Source organism: Rattus rattus, chromosome 9 (assembly GCF_011064425.1).
Source record: "Rattus rattus isolate New Zealand chromosome 9, Rrattus_CSIRO_v1, whole genome shotgun sequence".
NCBI lineage: Eukaryota > Metazoa > Chordata > Mammalia > Rodentia > Muridae > Rattus > Rattus rattus.
Genome location: NC_046162.1, coordinates 48,176,618 through 48,197,499, shown reverse-complemented (window position 1 = coordinate 48,197,499; position 20,882 = coordinate 48,176,618). Strand labels below are relative to the sequence as shown.

The 20,882-nt window shown below is 48.5% G+C and overlaps 1 protein-coding gene across 1 annotated transcript; it reads right to left on the bottom strand.

The window, feature by feature from the left end:
* Positions 1 to 324: 324 nt before the first annotated feature.
* Ccdc42 (coiled-coil domain containing 42) lies at positions 325 to 10,513 on the bottom strand. The gene is made up of 7 exons (XM_032913247.1): positions 10,264 to 10,513; positions 9,826 to 9,931; positions 9,281 to 9,385; positions 6,605 to 6,802; positions 3,070 to 3,291; positions 2,697 to 2,855; positions 325 to 610 (listed from the first exon to the last, which is right to left on the bottom strand). The coding sequence occupies exons 1-7, from the start codon at positions 10,344 to 10,346 to the stop codon at positions 533 to 535; spliced, it is 951 nt and encodes a 316-aa protein (XP_032769138.1). The 5' UTR covers positions 10,347 to 10,513; the 3' UTR covers positions 325 to 532.
* Between the last annotated feature and the right edge of the window lie 10,369 nt (positions 10,514 to 20,882).

The following is a 20,882-nucleotide window of genomic DNA, read 5'->3' as shown; positions in this document are numbered from 1 at the left end:
GGTATACCAGAGATAGGGGGCAGGGCTGTGAAATTTTGACTTGAGAAGCTGCTGTTATAGTTTCTAAGGAGCCTTGCACCCTGACTAGGAACAACACTTTTTTTCCCCCTCAAGTGGTAGAAGAGAGATAGGGCCCCTGTGCTGTCCCTGTTGCCCACCTGAATTCCTAACTAGCTTAAAGTCTAAAGCCCAAAAGTCACCCAGTCAAAGGCATGGCATCTGGCTTTCCAGCAGCCCGAGCGAGCTGCTCTTAGATGGGGTGCTTGTGGGGCTCTCCCCTCATTGCCTCTTCCCCATGAACCAACTTTCGAAAGGAGAGGTAACTTCAGAATCAACTTCTTATATTATTTGTGGTTTTAGGGTTGGGACAGACTGAAGCCAGAGGGGAAAGCAACAGGGGATATATCATCAGGAAGCTGTTGGTTTTCAACAGCTGAACTAGGGGATTGGACCACAGGCTCATCAGGAACCTTCTCTTTCCTTTCTCTTTCCTCTATAGTGTCTTGGGACATTCTAGAAGCATGTTGCTTCCTTACACCCGGATTTGTAGTTGTTCTTTCTTCTTTACTTCTGTCCAGATGTCTGACAGGTCTTGTATAAACTGCTGGATCTAGCAAGACAGGGAGACAGCATTGACTTCACCCAGCAAACACTCCCCAAGTTCTAAGGTGGAGCATCTCCTTGGAAGGACCTCATTGCGCTCATCCTTGACTTCCAGAGGTGACTGCATTGCCTCGGTTCACAGATTTTTCTGGGTGACCCTAAGAATTGGGCTTAGCCTATCTGTTAGTGACTTCTCTGGGCACTGGGCTCAAAAGAGATGAGAGCAACAACTTAAAGGCGTGTGCCTTCAAAGCTCGAGGCCCATCTTGGAAGCCATGGTAGAGTGCTCAATCTGCAATGGAAGGAGCGCTGGGTAATGGCTATTCACGTGGAGAGGGGACCGGGAGGCAGAGGGTGGGCCTGGAGCGGGTGGATCAGCTGTCACCTTCAAAGCCCTGCACCTAGTAACCTACTTCTGATAGGATGCTTTGCTGGTAAAGGTTTCACCTCAAACCAGTGCCACAAGCTGGGGGACAAGGACTTGACAGGAAACTCGAGCCTACAGGTTTTGACAGCGAGCTCAAAGCACAGTAAGGTCACATTTGCGTGGAGTCACAAATGTGCAGGAGGAAGAAAGACTCAGGCAACATCAAAGGGCTTGCTTGAGGGAACCCAGACCTGATGCTCACTGTGATGGGGGGATGGGGTCCTGTCCTCAAGGGAAATTTAGATTCTACTCACCAGCTTCTGTTTTAAAAGCCTGTGGTCAGAGTGACCCAGGATAGACTCAGAGGCTAAGAAGACCCAGTTGGGCTCCACACAAAACAGCTCTGAAGAAATATTTTAATTCTGGGGATGGGAGCCAGGGCCTCAATCGTGCTGGGCACATGCTGTAGCATTTAGGCACGCACCCAGTCCAGTTTCTCATCCTCAAAAAGGTGACCCTTTGCTCAGGGACCAGATGTGTGCTCAACCTCCTATTTCACATATACTTTCTCCACTCTTTGTCTGTCTGTCTGCGTCGCTGCTTAGTCCTTTGAACTTCTGTCCGTGTGCTTATATTCCGTGGGGATGAAGACAGCTATCTTAGGACAGGCTCTGTGCAACATGAGGTGCGCCTGGCAAGGGAAATCTCCACTTGGTTTTCCTTGCCAGGTGCACCTTCCGGAAGTTTGATTCCGGGAAATAAAACTTGGGAAAAATCCTCAAGGGTTCAAGAAGCTCAGCCTTTGGAGTAGATGGGTTGGAGGCTTGGAGCCGAAGCAGGGAATGAGCAGTTGGGGCTGTGAGCTGCAAGTACCACTTCCCAGGGCATCCTTTGTCAGGGTAGCTAAAGGAAGGGAGACGAGCACGCCAGGAGATCTTGGAAGTCAGATCACTGAGGCAGCAAGACAGCAAGTAGCAGAGTTTCCTTGCTGTCCTGTCAGAACAGGATGAACAATAGGGAGAAACAGCAAATCCACCTGTTACTGAGCCAGACATTAAAGGGATTGGCCAAAGTGTCCCCCAATGCTACTCTCCTCACGAAAGGAGCTTTTGGAATTTTAATCAACCGTGCTATCTCCAGGAGTAGGGAGATGGCTTGGTTGGTAAAGTGCTCGAGGATCTACGTTCAGAGCCCTAGCCATGGGTTTCCCTGGAAACATGAGGGGTTGAAAACTATTTCTGAACATCAACTGAAGGGTGGAAGCAGTCAGCTTTTGGAGAAGGTGCCCAGCTTTGCCCCAGAACCACACTCAAGTGGAGAAGACAGTAGCTAGGCTCAGTCTCATACGACCTCCCTCGCACAACAGACTCTGAGTTGCCACACATGGCCAACAAGACTGTTTTGCACAACCAATGAATTCAACACTGGGACCCTACTCCTGCCCTATGGTTTGACGCTAATGATGATCTCGGGTGCTAATGCCGTGGGTCTCAATGTGTGGACCCCTGACCCGCAGATGCGTAGCTTGGAGAATATAATTAAATAGGTAAATCCATGGGTTCTCATCCTAGGTTTTCTGAGTTAGCGATTTGGGGTGAGCTCAGAAATTCCCCAATCTCACCACTAGGTGATCCCGAGGGCTACAGCCCTGCCTGATTCACTCCTTCAGTCAGACCCTCCTTGACCCTGCCACCCTGCTGGACCCAGCTCCACATCCTCCTCCTACCATGTCTAGTTGTTTGTGTGTGTCCTCTAGGGACACCTGGGTGGATTCCTTCAGCTGCTTGCTCACGATCTGGAAGAGGTTCAGCGTAGCCATCTTAATGGTGCCAAGCAGGAGGGTCTTCTTGGCTGCTGTGTTTTGGATGTGTGCCCAGCGAGATTCCTGGGGAGAGATATGGTGGTAGTGTGTAAGTGTAGCACAGGAGGAGATTCTCATTCTCTCTCTCTCTCTCTCTCTCTCTCTGACTCCTTTTTCAGTTTGTATGTGTTTGTGTGTGTGTATGTGTGTGTAGTGTCTTTATGCATGTGTGCACACATGCAGAAATATAACCAGGAACCCCCACCCCCACCAGCCCTAGGCTGGACCTGAAGCTTACCCAGAAGATGACATCGCTGCGGGCCCGGTCAAAGCGCATCTGCAGTCTTGCCAGCTCGTTGTTGTGCTGGAGGATCTCATCGTCCTTCTCCTCCATGTAGCGGGCCAGCCGTGCCTTGGCATGTTCAATCTTCTCCTGGCCTTCTTGGGCTGACTGCATGAGGTCATGATGCATGCTCACCAGGGTCTTGTAGCGGGCAATCACCTCGTGGATCTCTTCAAACTGAGGGGCCAATGGGCTTGGGTCACCGAATAGCTGGCTCTCAAGCTGATGCAGCCATCTCAACCCACCACCTCTGGCCTGGACACCTGGACACCAGGGCAGGCAAACCACAGCCATAAACAGGTACTGTGAGAATGTTGGCTTCTCCTGGGTTTATATGGGCTATGCCCCAGATATTGGAGGGTTGCACAGCTGGACCTGAAGTTTCTAATGCCAGCTGCATATTAGACTCATCTGGGGACCCTTTTAAAAAAGATACTTACCAAGGTTTAATCCCAGAGATTCAGATTAATAACATATCTTACGGTGGCCCCTAGTGAATTAAAATTTTGCAAAATATCTCTAGGTAGCTCCAGGCCGAGCTAGAGTTAAGAATTGCTTTGTCTCCTAAGGCAACATCAATCCTGTTCAACAAGAATGTTCTAGAAGTCACTCACAGGCCAGGAGCTATGCTAAAAGGTAGTGACAGAGCAGGAGATAAGAAAGCCAGACCCCATTCTTTTGAAATTTATAGCCTCAAGGGTGGTTGAGTACAGGGTGGATAGACGGTGATAAACCATCTTTATTAGGACTGAGGGGTGGGTGGGGCTGCACAGGGCCCAGGCACTAACTTCTTAAGCCTTTGTTCATCATCTGTATCACAAGTGGTGCTGAAGGTGGGTAAGCCAGTGGGGTCAGGGGGCAAGCAAGACTCAGATCACCTGTTCCAGTGGAGTTCAGAAGCACTGAGTTTGCCCAGCAAGCATGTCTATAGAGGGCAATGTGACCTCCAGTTCCATGACACCGATGCGTCTCCCCAGGGACTATCCCAGTGTGCCTGCTCAGGGACTCTGAGCATGTTTCCATATCATAATGGTTGGTGGTGGCAGATCGGTGTCCTGTTTTCCCAAATGTGCTTCTTGAGGAAGACCACTCCAGCCAGTGGTGGAAGAGGTGGGACAGCCAGAAAAGTATTTGGGAGAGACAGGAAGGCTGACACGAGACTAGGGGTACAAGTAGAGGCTAGCCAGACAGAGGCAGGTAGGGGATGCAAGGCGGTGTCACAGGTAGGAAAAGAAGCCTGAGTAAAGATGAGTGGAGGCGGGGTTGGGGGTTTAGCTCAGTGGTAGAGCGCTTGCCTAGGAAGCGCAAGGCCCTGGGTTCAGTCCCCAGCTCTGGAAAAAAGAACCAAAAAAAAAAAAAAAAAAAAAGATGAGTGGAGGCTTGGGGGAGGGGCTGTTCAGAATACAGCAATTTAGCATGAATGACTGGAGGATCAGATGGGAGGGAAATGGACCTGAGAGAGTAGTGGGGACACACAAGGGGGACGTGCCTGTGCAACAGTGTCTTGGGAGGCTGAGACCAGAGGATTCCAAGTTCAAGGCCTGCCTGGGCTATATAGTGAGTCTGAGGCCAGTCTGGACAACTTAGTAAGATCCTGTGTCAAACTAAAATAAGCGTTGGGGTGCAGAGCAGTGACAGAGTACTTACCTAGCACATATGAGGACCTGGATTCAACTGCTAGTAACACATACACAACACACACACACACACACACACACACACACACACACAGAGAGAGAGAGAGAGAGAGAGAGAGAGAGAGAGAGACAGTGACAGACAGACAGAGACAGAACATTCCAGAAAACTAGGAAAAGAGTATGAACATTATCCATGAAGAGCTTTAGTTTTAAGAAGCAGAACAGCCCATGTCCTGTCTCTATCTTTACAGTTCTTTCAGCAAACACCACTGGCATACAGAAGCTAGAATGAACGGGTTTGGTCAGAGCTACCAGAAGGCTCTATTCTGATGTCAAAAGCCTCAGGGACCAGCTTGAAGAGGTTCCTGCTTGTCCAAAGAGGGGACAATTTGAACATCAATGAGAATAAATAAAAAAGATTAAAACATGGATTAAAACCCATGAGTTCATAATGACACAATAGGTCGTTTTTAGAGGCTGCTGACATGCTAATTTATTATTCTGAACACTACAAAGAATCAAGAGTTTGATGTGGGCATGGCAGTCCCAGCACTTGGAAGGCAGAGAGAAGGAGATCTTGAATTTGAGGCTAGCCTGGAGTGAAGAGTGAGACACTGACAGAAAGGGAGGAAGGAGGGAAGGAAGGAAGGAAGGATTGACTGAAAAAAGCCAAGTCATAGAGGGATATATCTGATACAATGCATAGTTATGGACAGTTGATACATCACAAAATAGTGAAAACAGTCATGAGAATGATAAATTTAAATACCATGATACTGGTGACCCCTGAAGAGAGGAGAGAAAGATTGAGATTTGGAAGGACCTATAAGGGTTTTAAATTCTCAGCAGTGTTTTATTTCAGAGGAAAAAGAAAAAGAAACCAGGAAAATATTAAGATTAGACAAAACCACGTGTGAGTTCTTGAAAAATTAAGTTTTTCTCTGTTTTCCAGTATGGGGGACAGGGAGAGGAAAAAGGAGCAGGAGGAGGACAAGGGGGGGGGGAGGAGAGGAAAAGAAAGAGGAGGGGGAGGAGGCTGGAGAATGTAAAAGGGCAAAGGGCAGAGGTAACACAGCTGAAGCGCACAGCGTGAGGAATGAGGAAGGGGCAGGGGTTAGATTCCAGAAATACGTAGGAGGCAGAATGGACCATATCTGATTGATGGCTTCAGGACTGGGGCGTGGGGGAAGGATGAAGCACAGATATGGTGGGACTGTAGACGGTCAGTCTTGCCTAAGGAAGGATTTAAGAAGAGGAAACCCCAGAGGGCCCTGGGAAGGAGGGAGGAGATGTCACAGGGGCAATGACAGTATATGTTGCAAGAGGTGCAGCAGGAAGAGGGCTGAAAATTCCTGGGTGGGGTGACAGGTCCTGCGGGGACACGGGGTGCCTGAGGGGCCCTCAGAAGAGTGGAGAAAGCATTGAGCTCTGCTACTTTCAGTCTGTGAGACTCTGGACAGGTTCCTCCATCTCTCTGGCCTGTTTGTTCTTCACTGTGCAAACTCTCAGTCAGCCTGTATCCCTTCCTAAGTGCTTCACCACACACACACACACACACACACACACACACACACACACACACACAGATGTAAACACATAACCCACGTATAGGTGTATAGATGTGCACAGCCTCCCGCTTTGAAGCCCCACCTGACCTCATAGTGGGTGGGGTGGGGTAGGGCTTGGCCATGTGTCTCCCAGGGTCACTGCCCCTCCCCAGATGAGGATAACTATTCCAAGGCCCCTAAACCCTAGCCAGCTGGAGCTGAACATTATTCCATTAACTTGAAGGGTTCTGAGGAGGACCCTGTGGTGCTGCTGAGGTGGGCCGGAGGCCCAGCCCTGAGACCCACCTCAGAGTTCTCCACCACCTTCTCTAGGTATTTGTTGAAGATGGCGTAGTCCTGCAGCTTGACACTCAGCTTCTGGTGCTCCAGCCTCAGAGCCGTCATCTCCTGCTTGGCCTTGGCCAGCTCGCGCAGGCGCTGCCGTTTCAGTTCACGTTCTTTGTTGGCCTTTTTAAGGGCCCGGATGCGCTTCTGGTCATTCTCCTGGGATGAGGAAGGCAGTGTGAATCAAGCAAGCCTTGTATCCTTCCTGCCTGAGACCCTGCTCTACCCGGGGCTGGTGATAGCTTTGCTCCTTCTGTCTGCTGAGCTCAGACCACCAGAGGGCAAGCAGAGCTCGGTGGGTTGCCCATGTTGGAGCTGGGGTGTGCAGGAAAAGGATTTGGTGAGGTTTTCCTTATTTGAAGGGAGTTAGGAAAGCTAAGGGGGAGGCCGTGAGTACTGCAATCCACCTTAAGGTCAAGAGGGGGCCTTAGGAGGGACAAGCAGGAAGTTCTGAATCTGTGGGAGTTGCTCTCTGGGCTTCAGAGAGTTGGGGATGGGAAGAGAATACACAGAAAGAGGGGGAGTGATGGAAGATCTATCTTGCATCCAAGAAGGCCGAGAAAGGCTGGTTGGAAGCCTTTGACGGACCTTTTGTGATTTCTGATTTTAGTGGTGGCCATTTGTCATGGGCCAGGGAAGTCTACATGTTCTCCTGATTGGGTACACAGTGCCTCTGTTTCTCCATCTGTCAGCTGAGAGGTGGTAGCCCTGTCTTCCTACAAAGCCCAAAGCAGTAGTAATAGAGCCATATGTGGAAAAGACCTGTCTCTGGCATTGGCTAGGGCTAGAGGAGATGACAATGGTAATTCTGCATGCAGAAAGGATGAGGCTCAGCTACTGACCACGCCTCTTTTTTCTGCAACATCAGGACCAGTGCAAGCCAACTCTTTGCCCTTTACCAGGTGTTACCAGGTGTCTCTTTCCTCCTGTCACGGGCCCTACAATTCTCCATGGATGAGTACGCATGGTGGGGACATTTTGGGGAATGGAGAAAGGCACCAGATATGTGTCCTGCTCCAAAGCACCAGAGAGGTCCGAGGGATGCCAAAGTCAGTCCTATCTGAAACACCTAGAAAGTTTTTAAACACCTATAGGTGTCTGGTCTCAACCTGAGACCTGCTAGAGGCAGAAGGAAAAGTTACTGACGTCTGTATTTGCAACAAGTTCCATAGCTGCTGACTGTCTGGAAGTCACTTGGGGAGCCCTTAACTCTCAAACTTCCTGTCCCCTCAAATACTCTATCAACTTTGCTCTGGTCCAGGTGGACTGTATCTCAGAAGAAAAACTCATTGATATCCCTGCTGGACTGTATCTCAGAAGAAAAACTCATTGATATCCCTGCTCTGCACAGTCGTGCGTCCAGAATGAGGAACTTTTTAATAAGAGTAGGGTTCCTCCAGGAGAGGGCAGCAATGAGCTCCCCCTGCAACAGGACTTAGCCTTTCAGGGCTTTCCTACTGCTGGTCCTGAAGGATTGCTGACCAACAAGTCTGGGTGGGATTTTGTTTTGTTTACATTTTTATTTATTTGTGTGTGTGTATGTGTGTGTACACGCTACAGTGCACGCCCAGAGATCAGAGGAAAAGTCCTGGGAATCAATTGTCTTTTTCCAATGGGCAGGTCCTCCGTCCGGGTCTAGCTCAGGCTGTCAGCCCTGGCAGTAAGTGCTTTCGCCCACTGAGCCATCTTGCCAGCCCAAATCATTCCTCTAAGTACTGATTAAGTGGACTATCCTCTGAGCCAAACTGCTGTCATCTTTAGGACCCAGCCACAGAAGATCCATCACAGCTGGGCTTGCTGACCGTTGGTGCTTCCTCATTGTAAGGGGTGGAGAGAATCAAGGGACCCTCACTTGAGTATCCAGCAACTCCTTCCAACCAGTTGGATGGAAGTCTGCCTTAGTTTCACGTGGCCCTAGCGTCTCTGGGAGGAGCTAGAGTATGTAGATAGGGAAGGACTGGGGAGAGGTGTCCTCTGTGTAAGCATGGAAGCCATCATCCACGCTGTACACCTTCCAGTGTGGCTGCTTTAGGGTCATTCATGCTCCTGTTTGTAACTACCCATCTGTGCTTTGTTAGTAATCCTGATAAACTCATCGCTTCCTCAGGATCCCTGAGACCTTAGAAGGAAGAAGGGGAACGTTGTTTAACCTCCAATCCAAGGTAAAGATTCTTGAAGCCAGAGTTTCTTACTAGTTTCTTTGCTTCGTGGTTCTTCAATGCAATGGTTTCCCACCTTCATCTGTCCCTCACTTTCAGTGCAAGGACAAAGATGGAGGGATACAGTAGTGAGTGAGTGGACCAAGTCCCTCTGACTCACTGCTGTATCCACAAATACTCCCGTCTATCATCACAGCCATTCATCTATCTACCCATCTGCTTGATACGCTATCCTGGACTCAGGCAAGGAAAAGGTCAATTAGAGAGCAGAGACTGGCAGGTAATGGGACAGCTCAGAGATGGTAAATAGAATATAGAAGATGCCTGGGAAAGGTCAGGAGCTATCAGACCAGGGAAAACGCCTTTAATCCGGAAGGTCGGGAGCATGGGGAGCCTACAAAGTCAAGTGGGGGGGAAGAACCATTTGGTCCAGCGCTGTGTAAAGTCTCCACCCACTGCAGACCACCTTACTTTGTACCTGGATGAATTGCTCGAACTTCTGGATATGGGCCTTCAGCTGCTCTTCCTTAATACCGAGTTCCTCCCAGCGCAAGTTCAGCGTTTCCATTCTTCGTTGGAACGTCTTTAGAGGATGTGAGGAGGTGAAAGTCAGGGAGCCGCCTGACATGGGCGTTCAGAAAGACTCTAACATCATTTGCCCAAAGTGTTTTATCCTTTAGCCAGGAGGCTCTTGAAATGCTGATGATGTAGCTCAGTGGAAAAGCAGTCACCAGGGGTTAAATCTCTTAACTCCTCAAATAAAACGTAGTTACAGAAGGACTTGTGGTTTGTGCACCCTATTCTGCACAGAGCTCCTAGTATAGTATCCCATGACCCTAGTTCCTCCTATACTAGGACCACTGTTCTGTGTGGAGGGAAGAGGCTAGAACCACTAGCTAGAGCTCCAGCTCTAGCCACCTCAACTTCCAAAGTGAGGGCCCAGCATCCATTAACCTTGAGCCCCAGCTAATTCATTCCCTACCCTGTACCCCTACCCTTAACACCCCCAACTCCCCACCTCACCTCCTTCTTATGTTCCATGGCCTCCTGCATGACCTTGGCCTCTTTCTTCTTCTCCAGGAGCCGGATGGATGGAGAGTCTGACTGTTCCTCAACATTTGGGAACTTCCTGCACAAGAAGAGCGAAAGGGGGACAGGGGCCTTTGAGAGGCAGGAGCAGGGTTACGTAGGGAGTAACTCGGAGATGGATGCCCATGGGAAGGAAAGAGGCCTCCGTTCCCGCCTTAACGAAAGGAGCGGTGTGTTGAGGAGAGAGGGCTACATGGGCTTTTAGGGGTGAGGGAGTGATGGGGGCCCAGAGTCAGGTGGAGTTGGGTAATGGGGTAAGGAAGTGAGGAGCCCTGGGCTGTAGGAAAGGAAGGATCAGGCAGTGGAGCATCGTGTGGGTAAGAGTGGTCCCAAGCTCAGAGGCGAGGCAGCCGGGCTATACCAGACACTCACTGCAGCAGTTGAAGGAGCCGCTCTCCATACTGTAGCCGGAAGTATTCGGCCAGGTCCTCCTCTTCCATCATGCCCAAACTCATGGTGGCAACTACCTAACAGCCCGGGTGGACTACTTTTTCAGAGTGAAATGGTGAGGGGCAGAGCCACAGGGCACGCAGGGGTAGTGGCTGGGTTCTCGCTCGTCTCTCCTCCTGCTTTCAAAATCCCACAAAGAGTGGGTAGCTGAGAAACCCGCTAGAGGCTGCCTAAGTATGGTGCGCTCTCGCGGTGATTGGAGATCTGGTTACCTAGCAACAAGCTGCCTAGTTCTGTAGACCTATCTGGAACCCACGATCTGCCCTCTAACCTTTGGACCCACTAGCTCCCCACTACCTCTCCCTTTTTGTTTTTTCGAGTTAGGGTTTCTCTGTGAACCCTGGTTGTCCTGGAACTCACTCTGTAGACCAGGCTGACCTCGGGCTCAGAGAGCCACCTGCCTCTGCCTCCTGAGTGCCGTGATTAAAGGCGTGTGCTACTGCCGCCCCAATAACCTCACTCCCTTGTTGAGGTGGCCTCTCTGATCACGCTGGTACCTTTCAGGAACTCTGATCTGTTACTCCCTTACCAGACAGGGAGGCAGGGTCTGCCAGAGGAGTCCGGTGTGTGAAGCTGGCTCCTGGGGCACCACTTTCCTAGAGTTAGGGGTACGTGAGAGCAAAGGAGAGATTGGGTAGCGGATGGATGGTGAAGAAGAAAAGCAGTAGGTGCTTAGATAAGCCCAGGGAGGGGGGATGAAGTGGACAGAGAAGTGTGGAAAATGCGGGAAATGAGATACATTAGAACCAAGTAGTGGGCCTACAGGGAGTGGCCATTAGGGGTGTGGAAAAGAGCCCAGGCAAGGCAAGGCCCCTTTAACGTGAGAGTGAGTTATTAAGTACAAAGAAGATATACTTTTGAGATGAAAGTGCAGGTGAGGGGGGTAATGGAATAAGTCCCTTGTTTAAATGGTTTACTTCTGTATGGCTACCTTCCTCCACCCCTGGGGGCACATGAGGACCTATTTGACTTGAGGGTAAAGCAGTGTAAGTTTGGGGCCCTGGGTGAAACAGCACCATAGTGACCTCTGCTGGCACTAAGCCCTGATGCTGACCCCTCTTTATCCTTCCTCCCAGCGAGCTCAGATAGGATTGCTGGGGTCTCTGGCGAAAGACAAGGACAGAGCTTGCAGGCTAAATTGTGGGGGTCACCTGGCACGCCCTGCTGGCTACTCCCACCAGCTCCCTGAATCTCTGTCATGAGGAAAAGAGTGGTTGTATGTTCTGTATCCCTGTTCTAACTTCTGTTGCTCAGGGCAACAGAAAAAAAGCCCACCCACTCTGAACTCACCCATCTATCCCCACCTCACCCCACAGTCCACTGTAAGTCCCTAACCCCAACTCTTGATGTAGACCCAGCGGGATGGCAATAAGACAAATTATTTCTAAGTTTCACAAAAGGGGTGTATGTGTGTGTGTGTGTGTGAGAGAGAGAGAGAGGGGGGGGTGTGTGTGTACGTGTTCTTTATCCAGACAGTTTGTGTGATGGCTTGTATATGCTTGGCCTGGGGAGTGGCACTATTAGAAGGTATGACCTTGTTGGAGGAAGTGTGTCACCGTGGGTGTGGGCTTTAATACCCTAGTCCTAGCTGCTTGGAAGTCAGTCTTCTCCTAGCAGCCTTCAAATGAAGATGTAGGCCTTTCAGTTCCCTCTGCCCCACGCCTGCCTACAAGCTGTCCTGCTCCCACCTTGATGATGCTGACCTGAACCTCTGAACCTGTAAGCCAGCTCCAATTAAATGTCCTTCTAAGAGTTGCCTTGGTCATGGAGTCTGTTCACAGCAGTAAAACCCTAAGACAGTTTGATACCGTTCATTAGGGATTTCTCTATTTCCTCCCCTTCTCGCCTCCTGTGGTAGCTTGGTCCAGAGGGGTGAGGTGATGATGCTGCCCTTAAAGAAGGCTTCTGGAATCAGGTGGGCCAGGGCCTGGGTGATCCATACAGGACTTGAGACACCTCTCCTTCCCATTCGGCCACTTGCGTCTCAAAACTCTTTGTGTTGTTTCACATGGTACCTTGTGAGAGTCAGTCTAGATTCCAGTCACTGAACATTATCCTGGAGGGCTGGGGTGGGATGGGGTGGTGGGGTGGTGAAATGCCTTTCCAGGCATTAGGGAGCAAGGCTTGTACTCTCAGCTCCTCTCCGTCTCTGTGACCTGCACTGTCTTTCAAAACCCATCTCCACCTTCATCTTTAAGTTAATCATTGAATGGGTTTTGGATGCTAGAAACCATCTGGATATTTTGCTTTCTGTTCTGTGGTGTTATCCTCTGAGACTGTTATCTGCTTAAAAGAAGGAGGGGAGGTCTAGAGTACACAGCCTAGGGGTACAGGGATTGCCTAACACACACAAGAGTCTGGCTTTGACCTACAGCACTAAAAGGAAAAGGGGAGAAAAATAGCAGAAAATAAAAGATATAGGTTAATATTTTGAAAGCAGTGGTTCTCAACCTATGGCTCATGATCCCTTGGTGGGGGGTTGAACAACCCTTTCATAGGGGGTCCCTTAAGACCATACTGCATTATGACTCATAACAGTGCAACATTACAGTTGTGCAGTAGCAACAAAAATAATTGTATGTTTGGGGTTACCACAGCAGGAGGGTTGTAGCATTAGGAAGGTTGAGAACCACTGCTTGGAAGTATTATCCTGGGATAGCACTGGGAATACAATCTCCCAGCTGTCCTCGGAGATGATCCTTTGGGCAGTGACCAGGGATCCAATCCCCTTTGATCTTGTTGCTCCACGGCACTCACCCAGATTGGCCAGATCACTGCTGAAGGGAACGAGAGGACACACAGAAGTTCCATTGCCTACACCCCTTCACTTCTGACAGCTTCCTACACCAAAAGAGGCTGGCCACCCTTTTGCTGTGTCTCCAAGAAAAAATAAATTACTTTGAAAAGCATCCAAACAGTCTGTGCCTTCCTCTTTCCGAGAGAGAACTGAAAAGGTATCTGAGGGTAAGCGGAAAGCAAGGCCCAGTGGCAGAGAAAGAAAGAAAAATAGGCCAACCCGATCTCCTATGTAAAAATCTTAGCGCCGGCAATTAGCAAATTTAATTTAGTTCTCAGTCTCTTGCCTCTCCTGGGAGAGTGTCTTCCACATGGCAGTCAGATCTCTAAGACCCTTCCAGAGTGCAGCTATCAAAATACATTTGCTGGGACCTCCTACTTAAAAAGAGTAATTTGAATAGAATAGCCAGGACCTGCATGATTTCCTTAAATATTAGGAAATCTATTAATAAGAATAATTCTATTGAAATTCTCAAGGGATGAATTGAATGGTGATAGATGTCAATGTGGCACTGAGAACTTCTACATTTATCTTTTTAAAAAAATTAGTGAATTTGCTGGGTGTGGTGGTGTATGCCTGTGTGTCCCCGCACTGTGAGACAGTGGTATGGCTGTGAATACCAGTCCAGCTACTTGGACTCTCTCTCCCTCTCCCTCTCCCTCTCCCCTCCCTCTCCCCCCCCCTCCCTCCCCTCTCCCTCTCCCTCTCCCCTCCCCCTTCCCTCTCCCCTCTCTCTGTGTCTCCCTCTCCCTCCCCCCTCTCCCCCTCCCCTCTCTCTCTCTCTCTCTCTCTCTCTCTCTCTCACACACACACACACATTCTCTGTGTAAAAGAGTATGAACCAGAGAGATAATATTAACAATTGTGTCAAAGATATTCCTGCTAAACTTAGGGATGGAAAAGTCTCTCTGCTGTCACTACAACCACTTAACATTGTTTCGTATGCTCTAGCTAGTGTGAAAACGACAAGAAAATTAAATTTTTCTTTTCTTCTTTTTTTTTTTAACACCACAGCAGATGCTGTGATCACGTACTATGAAGATTCAAGGGGATGTTTGGTTTCAGTGATTTGAATTTAATGCGATACCAGGCAGCTCACAGAAAGGACGAAGCTGATTTGTATGCAAGGACGTGGGAGAAGTCTCGGGGACAAATGGAGTGACAGAAGCGAGCTGCAGCACAGCACGTCTAATAGGATGCGGTGTGTGCGCAAGCGTGTGGCCGAGGACAGGCCGGGGAAGGTTGTCAGCGGAGCTCTGGAGAGGACAATGACATTGGGTGGGGAAGCCGTTTGGGATTTTAAAAATCTACTCCATATTTCTTAAAAGATTTGTCTTGTATTGTTTTATTTTTTTCATAAAAACCATTATATATATATTTTTTCTTTTGGGTTTCAAGACAGGGTTTCTCTGTGTAGCCCAGGCTGTCTTGGAACTTGGTCTGTAGACCAGGCTGGCCTAGAACGCAGTGACCTGCCTGCCTCTGCCTCTCGAGCGCTGGGACTAAAGATGTGCACCATCATGCCTGTGCAACTCTGCATTTCATGTCTGGGGATCCACCACACTGTATTCCATTCATTTTACATCTCGGTACCTGGTGACAAGAAAAACCTCTCCACACCCTTGCTGAAGTCTGGTATCTCAGCCACTCCGATAGGTGTGAGGCAAAACCTCACTGCAGAGCCGTGTTCCCTTTTCAGTATAATGCTAACAGTGAATCTATTCTGTCATCAGCTGCCTAGACGATATAGACACAGCCAACCTCTATCCCACAGCCAGTCTCGTGTATCAGAGGTGACCATGCTCTCCTCAAACACTTCTGTGCAGTGCTGCGGTGACCTGTAAAAGGTGACCAACTCTTGGCCTTTTTACTCAAGAGGGAGGCCCTGACTCACTCCTGTTCTAATCTGAAAGCAGTCTCATCTAAGAAGTAGAAATGTAATCTAAGAGAACTGGAGGCATCCTTCGCAAAGGCAGTCTTTATGTAACGAATAACACAGCAAATGTGGCAACCACAAGGGTTGGGGAGCTTCTTCATCTTTTACGGGAGTCTCACAGGGAGAAAAGTGTTTTTTTTGCCCTTATTGTCTCAAAACCGCACACAAGGCCACAATCAGATAATATATACCCACGTGCGTTGAGAAAATTTTTTGGGGTGGAGGGCATTGCTTTGATACCTTCCTGCTTTCAGCTCATGGTCTCAGACCTGCTCACCACATCTCACAAACACAAACATTGCCCTGAGTCGGGAACATGAGAGGCCCGCAAAGGAAGACTAGGAAACGTGGTCCAACTGAGGCTGCCCATTCGGCTGAGCTTGAAAACCATATTAGAAGTCCACAGTGTATTAAGGAGGATTACAGTATTTTTTTTTTCGTAGCAGTTAGCTAATTCTGGAGGCTGGAGAGATGGCTCAGTGGTTAACAGCACCTGCTGCTTTCCCAGAGGATCAGGTTTCAATTCCCAGCACCTACTTGGTGGCTCTGTGACCCCAGTTTTAGGAGAGCTGAGGTCCTCTTTTGGCCTCCATAAGCAGAAGGCATGCATATGTCACGCCCAGACAAACATGCAGGTAAAACACACATACACACGAGCTTAAAAATAATAAAGAAGTTAGCCAGTGCTGAATGGGTTGATTATACAACAGACTGAGCGTGTAGTTACGGATGACCACACAGCACATTATTACAGTAACTTGCTTACAGGTCGTGTGAGAGTTCGATTTGTAATGGCACACTTTGAAAAGCATTTCTCAGAAAAACCATTTCCACACAGTACCTGTGATGTGCCTGGCACTCTCCTAGGCTGTGGGTAGGTCCTAACCAGCCATCAGGAACAAACAGCACACAGTTTTGGTGACTACATATGGCAATGGTATCTGTAAGGGCCTTAGTATCACAAACCACCATTGCAAGTGATGTGAGTGGGGGACAGGAGTGAGTTGCTCACAGACCGTGGCAGCTCCCATAAGACTAAGACCTTTCCCGATGGTTGCTGCACCTCCCAACCTGGGGCCCTGTGAGCCCAAAGTCTGAAGCTTTAAGATAATTATTGACTTTAAAATACCAAGTCCCCATCCAGAGCCCTGAGCTGAGCTGTGTAGTAGACTGCAGAGGAACGTAACATGCGGCTTCATGAGTCGTTCACTTCAGCATTCACACAGCGCTTCACACATTTCAGAGTAATCTGTGGATTTGATTCTTCACTCCCCAAGAATTCCTAATTATTCACAGATTTTTTTTTTTTGTGGAGAAAAAAAAAAAGGAAGGCAAATTGTGAATTAAATGAGTTACTGAGACATGTAATTTCTAAAGCAGAATTATAAAAAACCCTTTCATTTTCCCCCTCCAAAGTAGTTTTAATGTTGACGAAGTGCGCTTTAATCTTTTTGTTATGGCAACATTTAGGGATTAGCTATGTTTCCTGTAGGGCTGGGTGGTCTAAAGATGGCCGGATTCTTGACCCAGGGAGATGGCTAAGTGAGTGAAAGGGGCTTGCCGAGCTCAGTTCTCATAAAGGTGGAAGGCGAGAACCAGCTCCTACAAGTTGTCCTTTGTCCTCTGCGTGCACACATGCGCGCGCGTGCGTGCGTGCGCGCGCACGCGCGCACACACACACACACACAAGAAATGTTTTTTAATTAAAAATTATTTTATATGATGGATGTTTTGCCTGCATGTATGTCTGTGTCATATGCATACAGTGCCCACAGAGCCCCTGGGACTGGAGTTCCTAAAGGTTGTGAGCCCCAAAGTAGGTGCTGGGAATGGAGCTTCTATTCTCTGGAAGAGCATCCAGTGCTCTTAACAGTTGAGCCTCTCCAGCCCCTAAACATATATATATTTTTTAAAGCGTTAGCATTATAGAAGGTAGGTTTCCATGCCAATGGCCTCCCTAAAAATACCAATCTTCTATCATTATTGTCATTTAAACCTTTTTAAAGGTTTAAGTTCAGCTGATATCACCAAATGGCCAAAAAGTTACCAGTAGCAAGAGCTACAAAGAGTGCCCCAGCCATGATTTCAGAGAGTGATTCTTTGTTTCATTTTGGTAGCTTGCTGAAGCCGAGGCTGCCAGGCCTCACGGGCGGCGGCTGCTTCAAAGGCGCCTCCACCGGCAGGGTGAGGGAGAATCCCATTGTATTCAGCGCCCTGACTGACGCTGGTCTTGGAGGCTGGCCTAAGTCATGTGGCTTTTCCCTGCGATGCTAATGATTGCCCTGGTCTGCTCTCATCTCCCAGCGTTGGTGAGAAAAGAATTCCCAGTGATCCAAGCTAACCGATACACCAGGCAGCTGCTGGGCTCCGCCTTTCCTCCTGAGCTCGCATCACATCAGAGTGTGGCCTTCTCCCAGGCATCAGATGAGCCTCCCGCTCCATCTACCTGTGGAAGCCACTGGCAGTGACCTCATCACACAGGAGAGATCAAGTCAGAGGGATCAAGTCTGATCAAGTCAGACTTCTGAGTCATTGCCCTCACCTGGCTTTGCTTCTGGTATTACAGACGTCACATTTTCTCGTTTTCAAGCATAAGATCTAATTTTTAAAAATGTTGCTTATGAATGTGGAGTGGAACTGCAAAGAATTAGAAACGATAGATAATAATCAACCAATTCAGAGTCCCTGGTACGAAGGGGCATAGGACCAGAGAGGCTTGCTATGAAGGGGTACTGTGTCATCTTTGAAATTGGACACAGGAGATGCTGGGTTATGACATTAGTCTATGAGTCTTTTGGGATTTCTGGAATAATTTTCATTTCATGAACAAACTTTTTTTTGCTTTTATTTTTTTTTCAGTAATTAATTTATTGACTTTACATCCCAATTTACAACATCCCTCCTCCTCCCCGTCTCCCCTTCACACATCCCCCTTTCACTCCTTCCCCACTGAGAAGAGGGAGATGCCCTGTGTATCACCCCACCCTGGCACATCAAGTCCCTGCAGGACTAAGAGCATCCTCTCCCACTGAGGCCAGCCAAGGCAGCCCACTTATGGGAATGGGATCCAGAAGTAGTCAGCAGACTCAAGGTTGTGAAGACCAAGCTGCACGTTTGCTATATATGTGAGGTGAGTGTGTGTGTGTGTGTGTGTGTGTGTGTGTGTGTGTGTGTGTGTGTGTGGTGTGTGTGTGCTAGGTTCAGTCTGTGCTCACTCTTTAGTTGGTGGTTCAGTCTCTGGGAGCCCCCGAGGGTCCAGATTAGTTAACCTGGTCTGTTGGGCTTCCTGTGGAGTTTTGTCTCCTTCTGTCCCTGCACATCCTGTAGGCAGGACACATTTTGAGTCAAATGTTTTATAGGTGGGGTTGTTGTCCTTAACCCTCCACTGGGAGTCCTGCCTGGCTACAGGAGGCCACTTTAGGACCTGAACAAGCTTCTGAAAGGCCATAGACTTCAGTATTTATACTGACTTTGAAAGCTAATGTGTGTGCTGGCATACCGGTTAACCATTCTGGCCTGGCCATTCTCAAGATGTGCTGACGCTCCAGACCACCTTAACTTCTTTCTTCCTCAGAGTCTCATGCATCCCAGGCTGGTCTCTACCTCACTGTGTAGCCAGGAATGACCTGAAACCTCTGACCCCGCCTGCTTCCACCTCTTAAGTGCTGAGAATACAGACGGACCCTACCATGCCCTGTTTATGGGGTGCGAGGAATTGAATCAAGGGCTTCATGCATGGTAGGAAACTATTCTACCAGCCGTGTTACATCCCCAGACACACTGTCTTTAAGTTTCTATCTGCTGGGGTTGGGGATTTAGCTCAGTGGTAGAGCGCTTGCCTAGCAAGCACAAGGCCCTGGGTTTGGTCCCCAGCTCCGAAAAAAGAAAAGAAAAGAAAAAAAAAGTTTCTATCTGCTTTGCTTCTGAGCCCATGCTAGCCTCAGACTCATGATCTTCCTGCTGCCTCAGGGTCTGAGATTGTAGGAGTCACCTGGTTTCTAACCCTACTTTTGATGAGTGATTTTTCTCTTCCCCTGTGAACCTCTGCCTACATCCTCCTCCCCCTCTGCATCCCCTGAATATTGATTGACATCCCACCTTCTAAACCTGACATCTATTCTTGCTAATATCCCTCCCCTGTTGCGTACTCCCCAGCTATGCCTCCATCTCCTTGGAAACCATGTATCTCGCTATCCCTTACCTGCCACCTCTTCATTACCATGTAGACTTACAGAATTTCAGAGCTGGAACAACCTGAGATCATCTCCCCAAAACTTTTATCCATATATATATATATATATATATATATATATATATATGTCAACAGTTAATCTTCATCTTCAGCAATGGGTGAGCCAGGGTTTGAAACAAGGCTAATTATAGGATCCCCTAAGACTGCAGACCAGGGAAGGCTCCTGGCTCCTGTCATGGTGATGTTGCTGAGGATGAAGGAGGTTGAAGCGTTCTATACTTAAGAAAAAGTAAGGAAATGATAGGAGACAGAAAGTGATTAGGGGTGTGTGTGTGTGTGTGTGTGTGTGTGTGTGTGTGTGTGTGCATATACACAACCTATGACCACTGTGTAGCCACAAGCAAAATATTGAGCAGAGAGGCAGGGTAAGAAGGGAGCTACACTGAAGCCGGCAGTTCCTCACTGTGGTGGTTTGAATGAGAATGCTTGAATGCCTGGTCCCTAGCTGGTGGGACTGCTTGGGAAGAAGTGTGGCCTTGTTGGAGGAAATATGTCACCGACAGTGTCCTTTGATGGGGATGGCTGTTATAAAAGATAGTAAACCAAACAAACTGACCTCAAAGGAAACAGAAGACTCAATTTATACCTGGCTTAAGTTAGACATAAATATACTCAGAGAGATGATGGTAGAGCTCAGAACGAATAAGGAGAGAAACTGGATGGACATTCAGGGCATGAAACCTATGTCAGCCTATTGCCTGGCAGGATAGATATGAAGAATGCTGTGATTAGAAGACTGTTTTTAGGAACTCTCCAGAGAGTAACAGGAAGGTAAAATTAAAATCTAGATTCATCTAGGTAAAAATAAAATCTGTCCCTATAATGAAATACATGAGGCTGGGTAAAAAGACTTATTTATTAGGACTAGTGACAAGACGGTGTTATAAAGGATGCTCGTGGAAGAGGGGAATGGCTACATATCAAGAAAGGAAGCCAGAATCCAAGGAAGAGCCAATAATGGTCTCCTACTGACCCTTTCCCTTAAAACTCAGACTACCTCTCGACACCTGGGCCAAGCGTGCATCTAATCAAACTCCTGGGTGAAAACCATATTCAAACAGTATCGCCAGGGGGAAGAGGATGGAGACGTTAGGCCACAGTGCAGGGCCCTGTCATGCAGGGATAAAAGGATGATACATTCCTAGGAGAGCCCACACACTGACAGAAGGTTCATCTCTAGGAAAGGCCAAACCTGAACTACAGTAAAGGAATCTCTGCCACACTTAGACGCATCACGGTGAGCTTCCGGAGTGATGAAGACAAGCAATTATGTTTTAATGATTTCTTTTTTTTTATTTCATGTGCATTGGTTTTTGCCTGTGTAAGGGTGTCAGATCTCTTGGAACTGGAGTTACAAGGGAAGAGGAAGAGGAGGAGGAGGAAGAAGAAGAAGAGGAGGAAAAAGAGAAGGAGGGGGAGGAAGAAGAGGAGGAAGAGGAGAAGGAGGGGGAGGAAGAAGAGGAAGGGGTTGGGGGTTTAGCTCAGTGGTAGAGCGCTTGCCTAGGAAGCGCAAGGCCCTGGGTTCGGTCCCCAGCTCCGGGGGGAAAAAAAAAAGA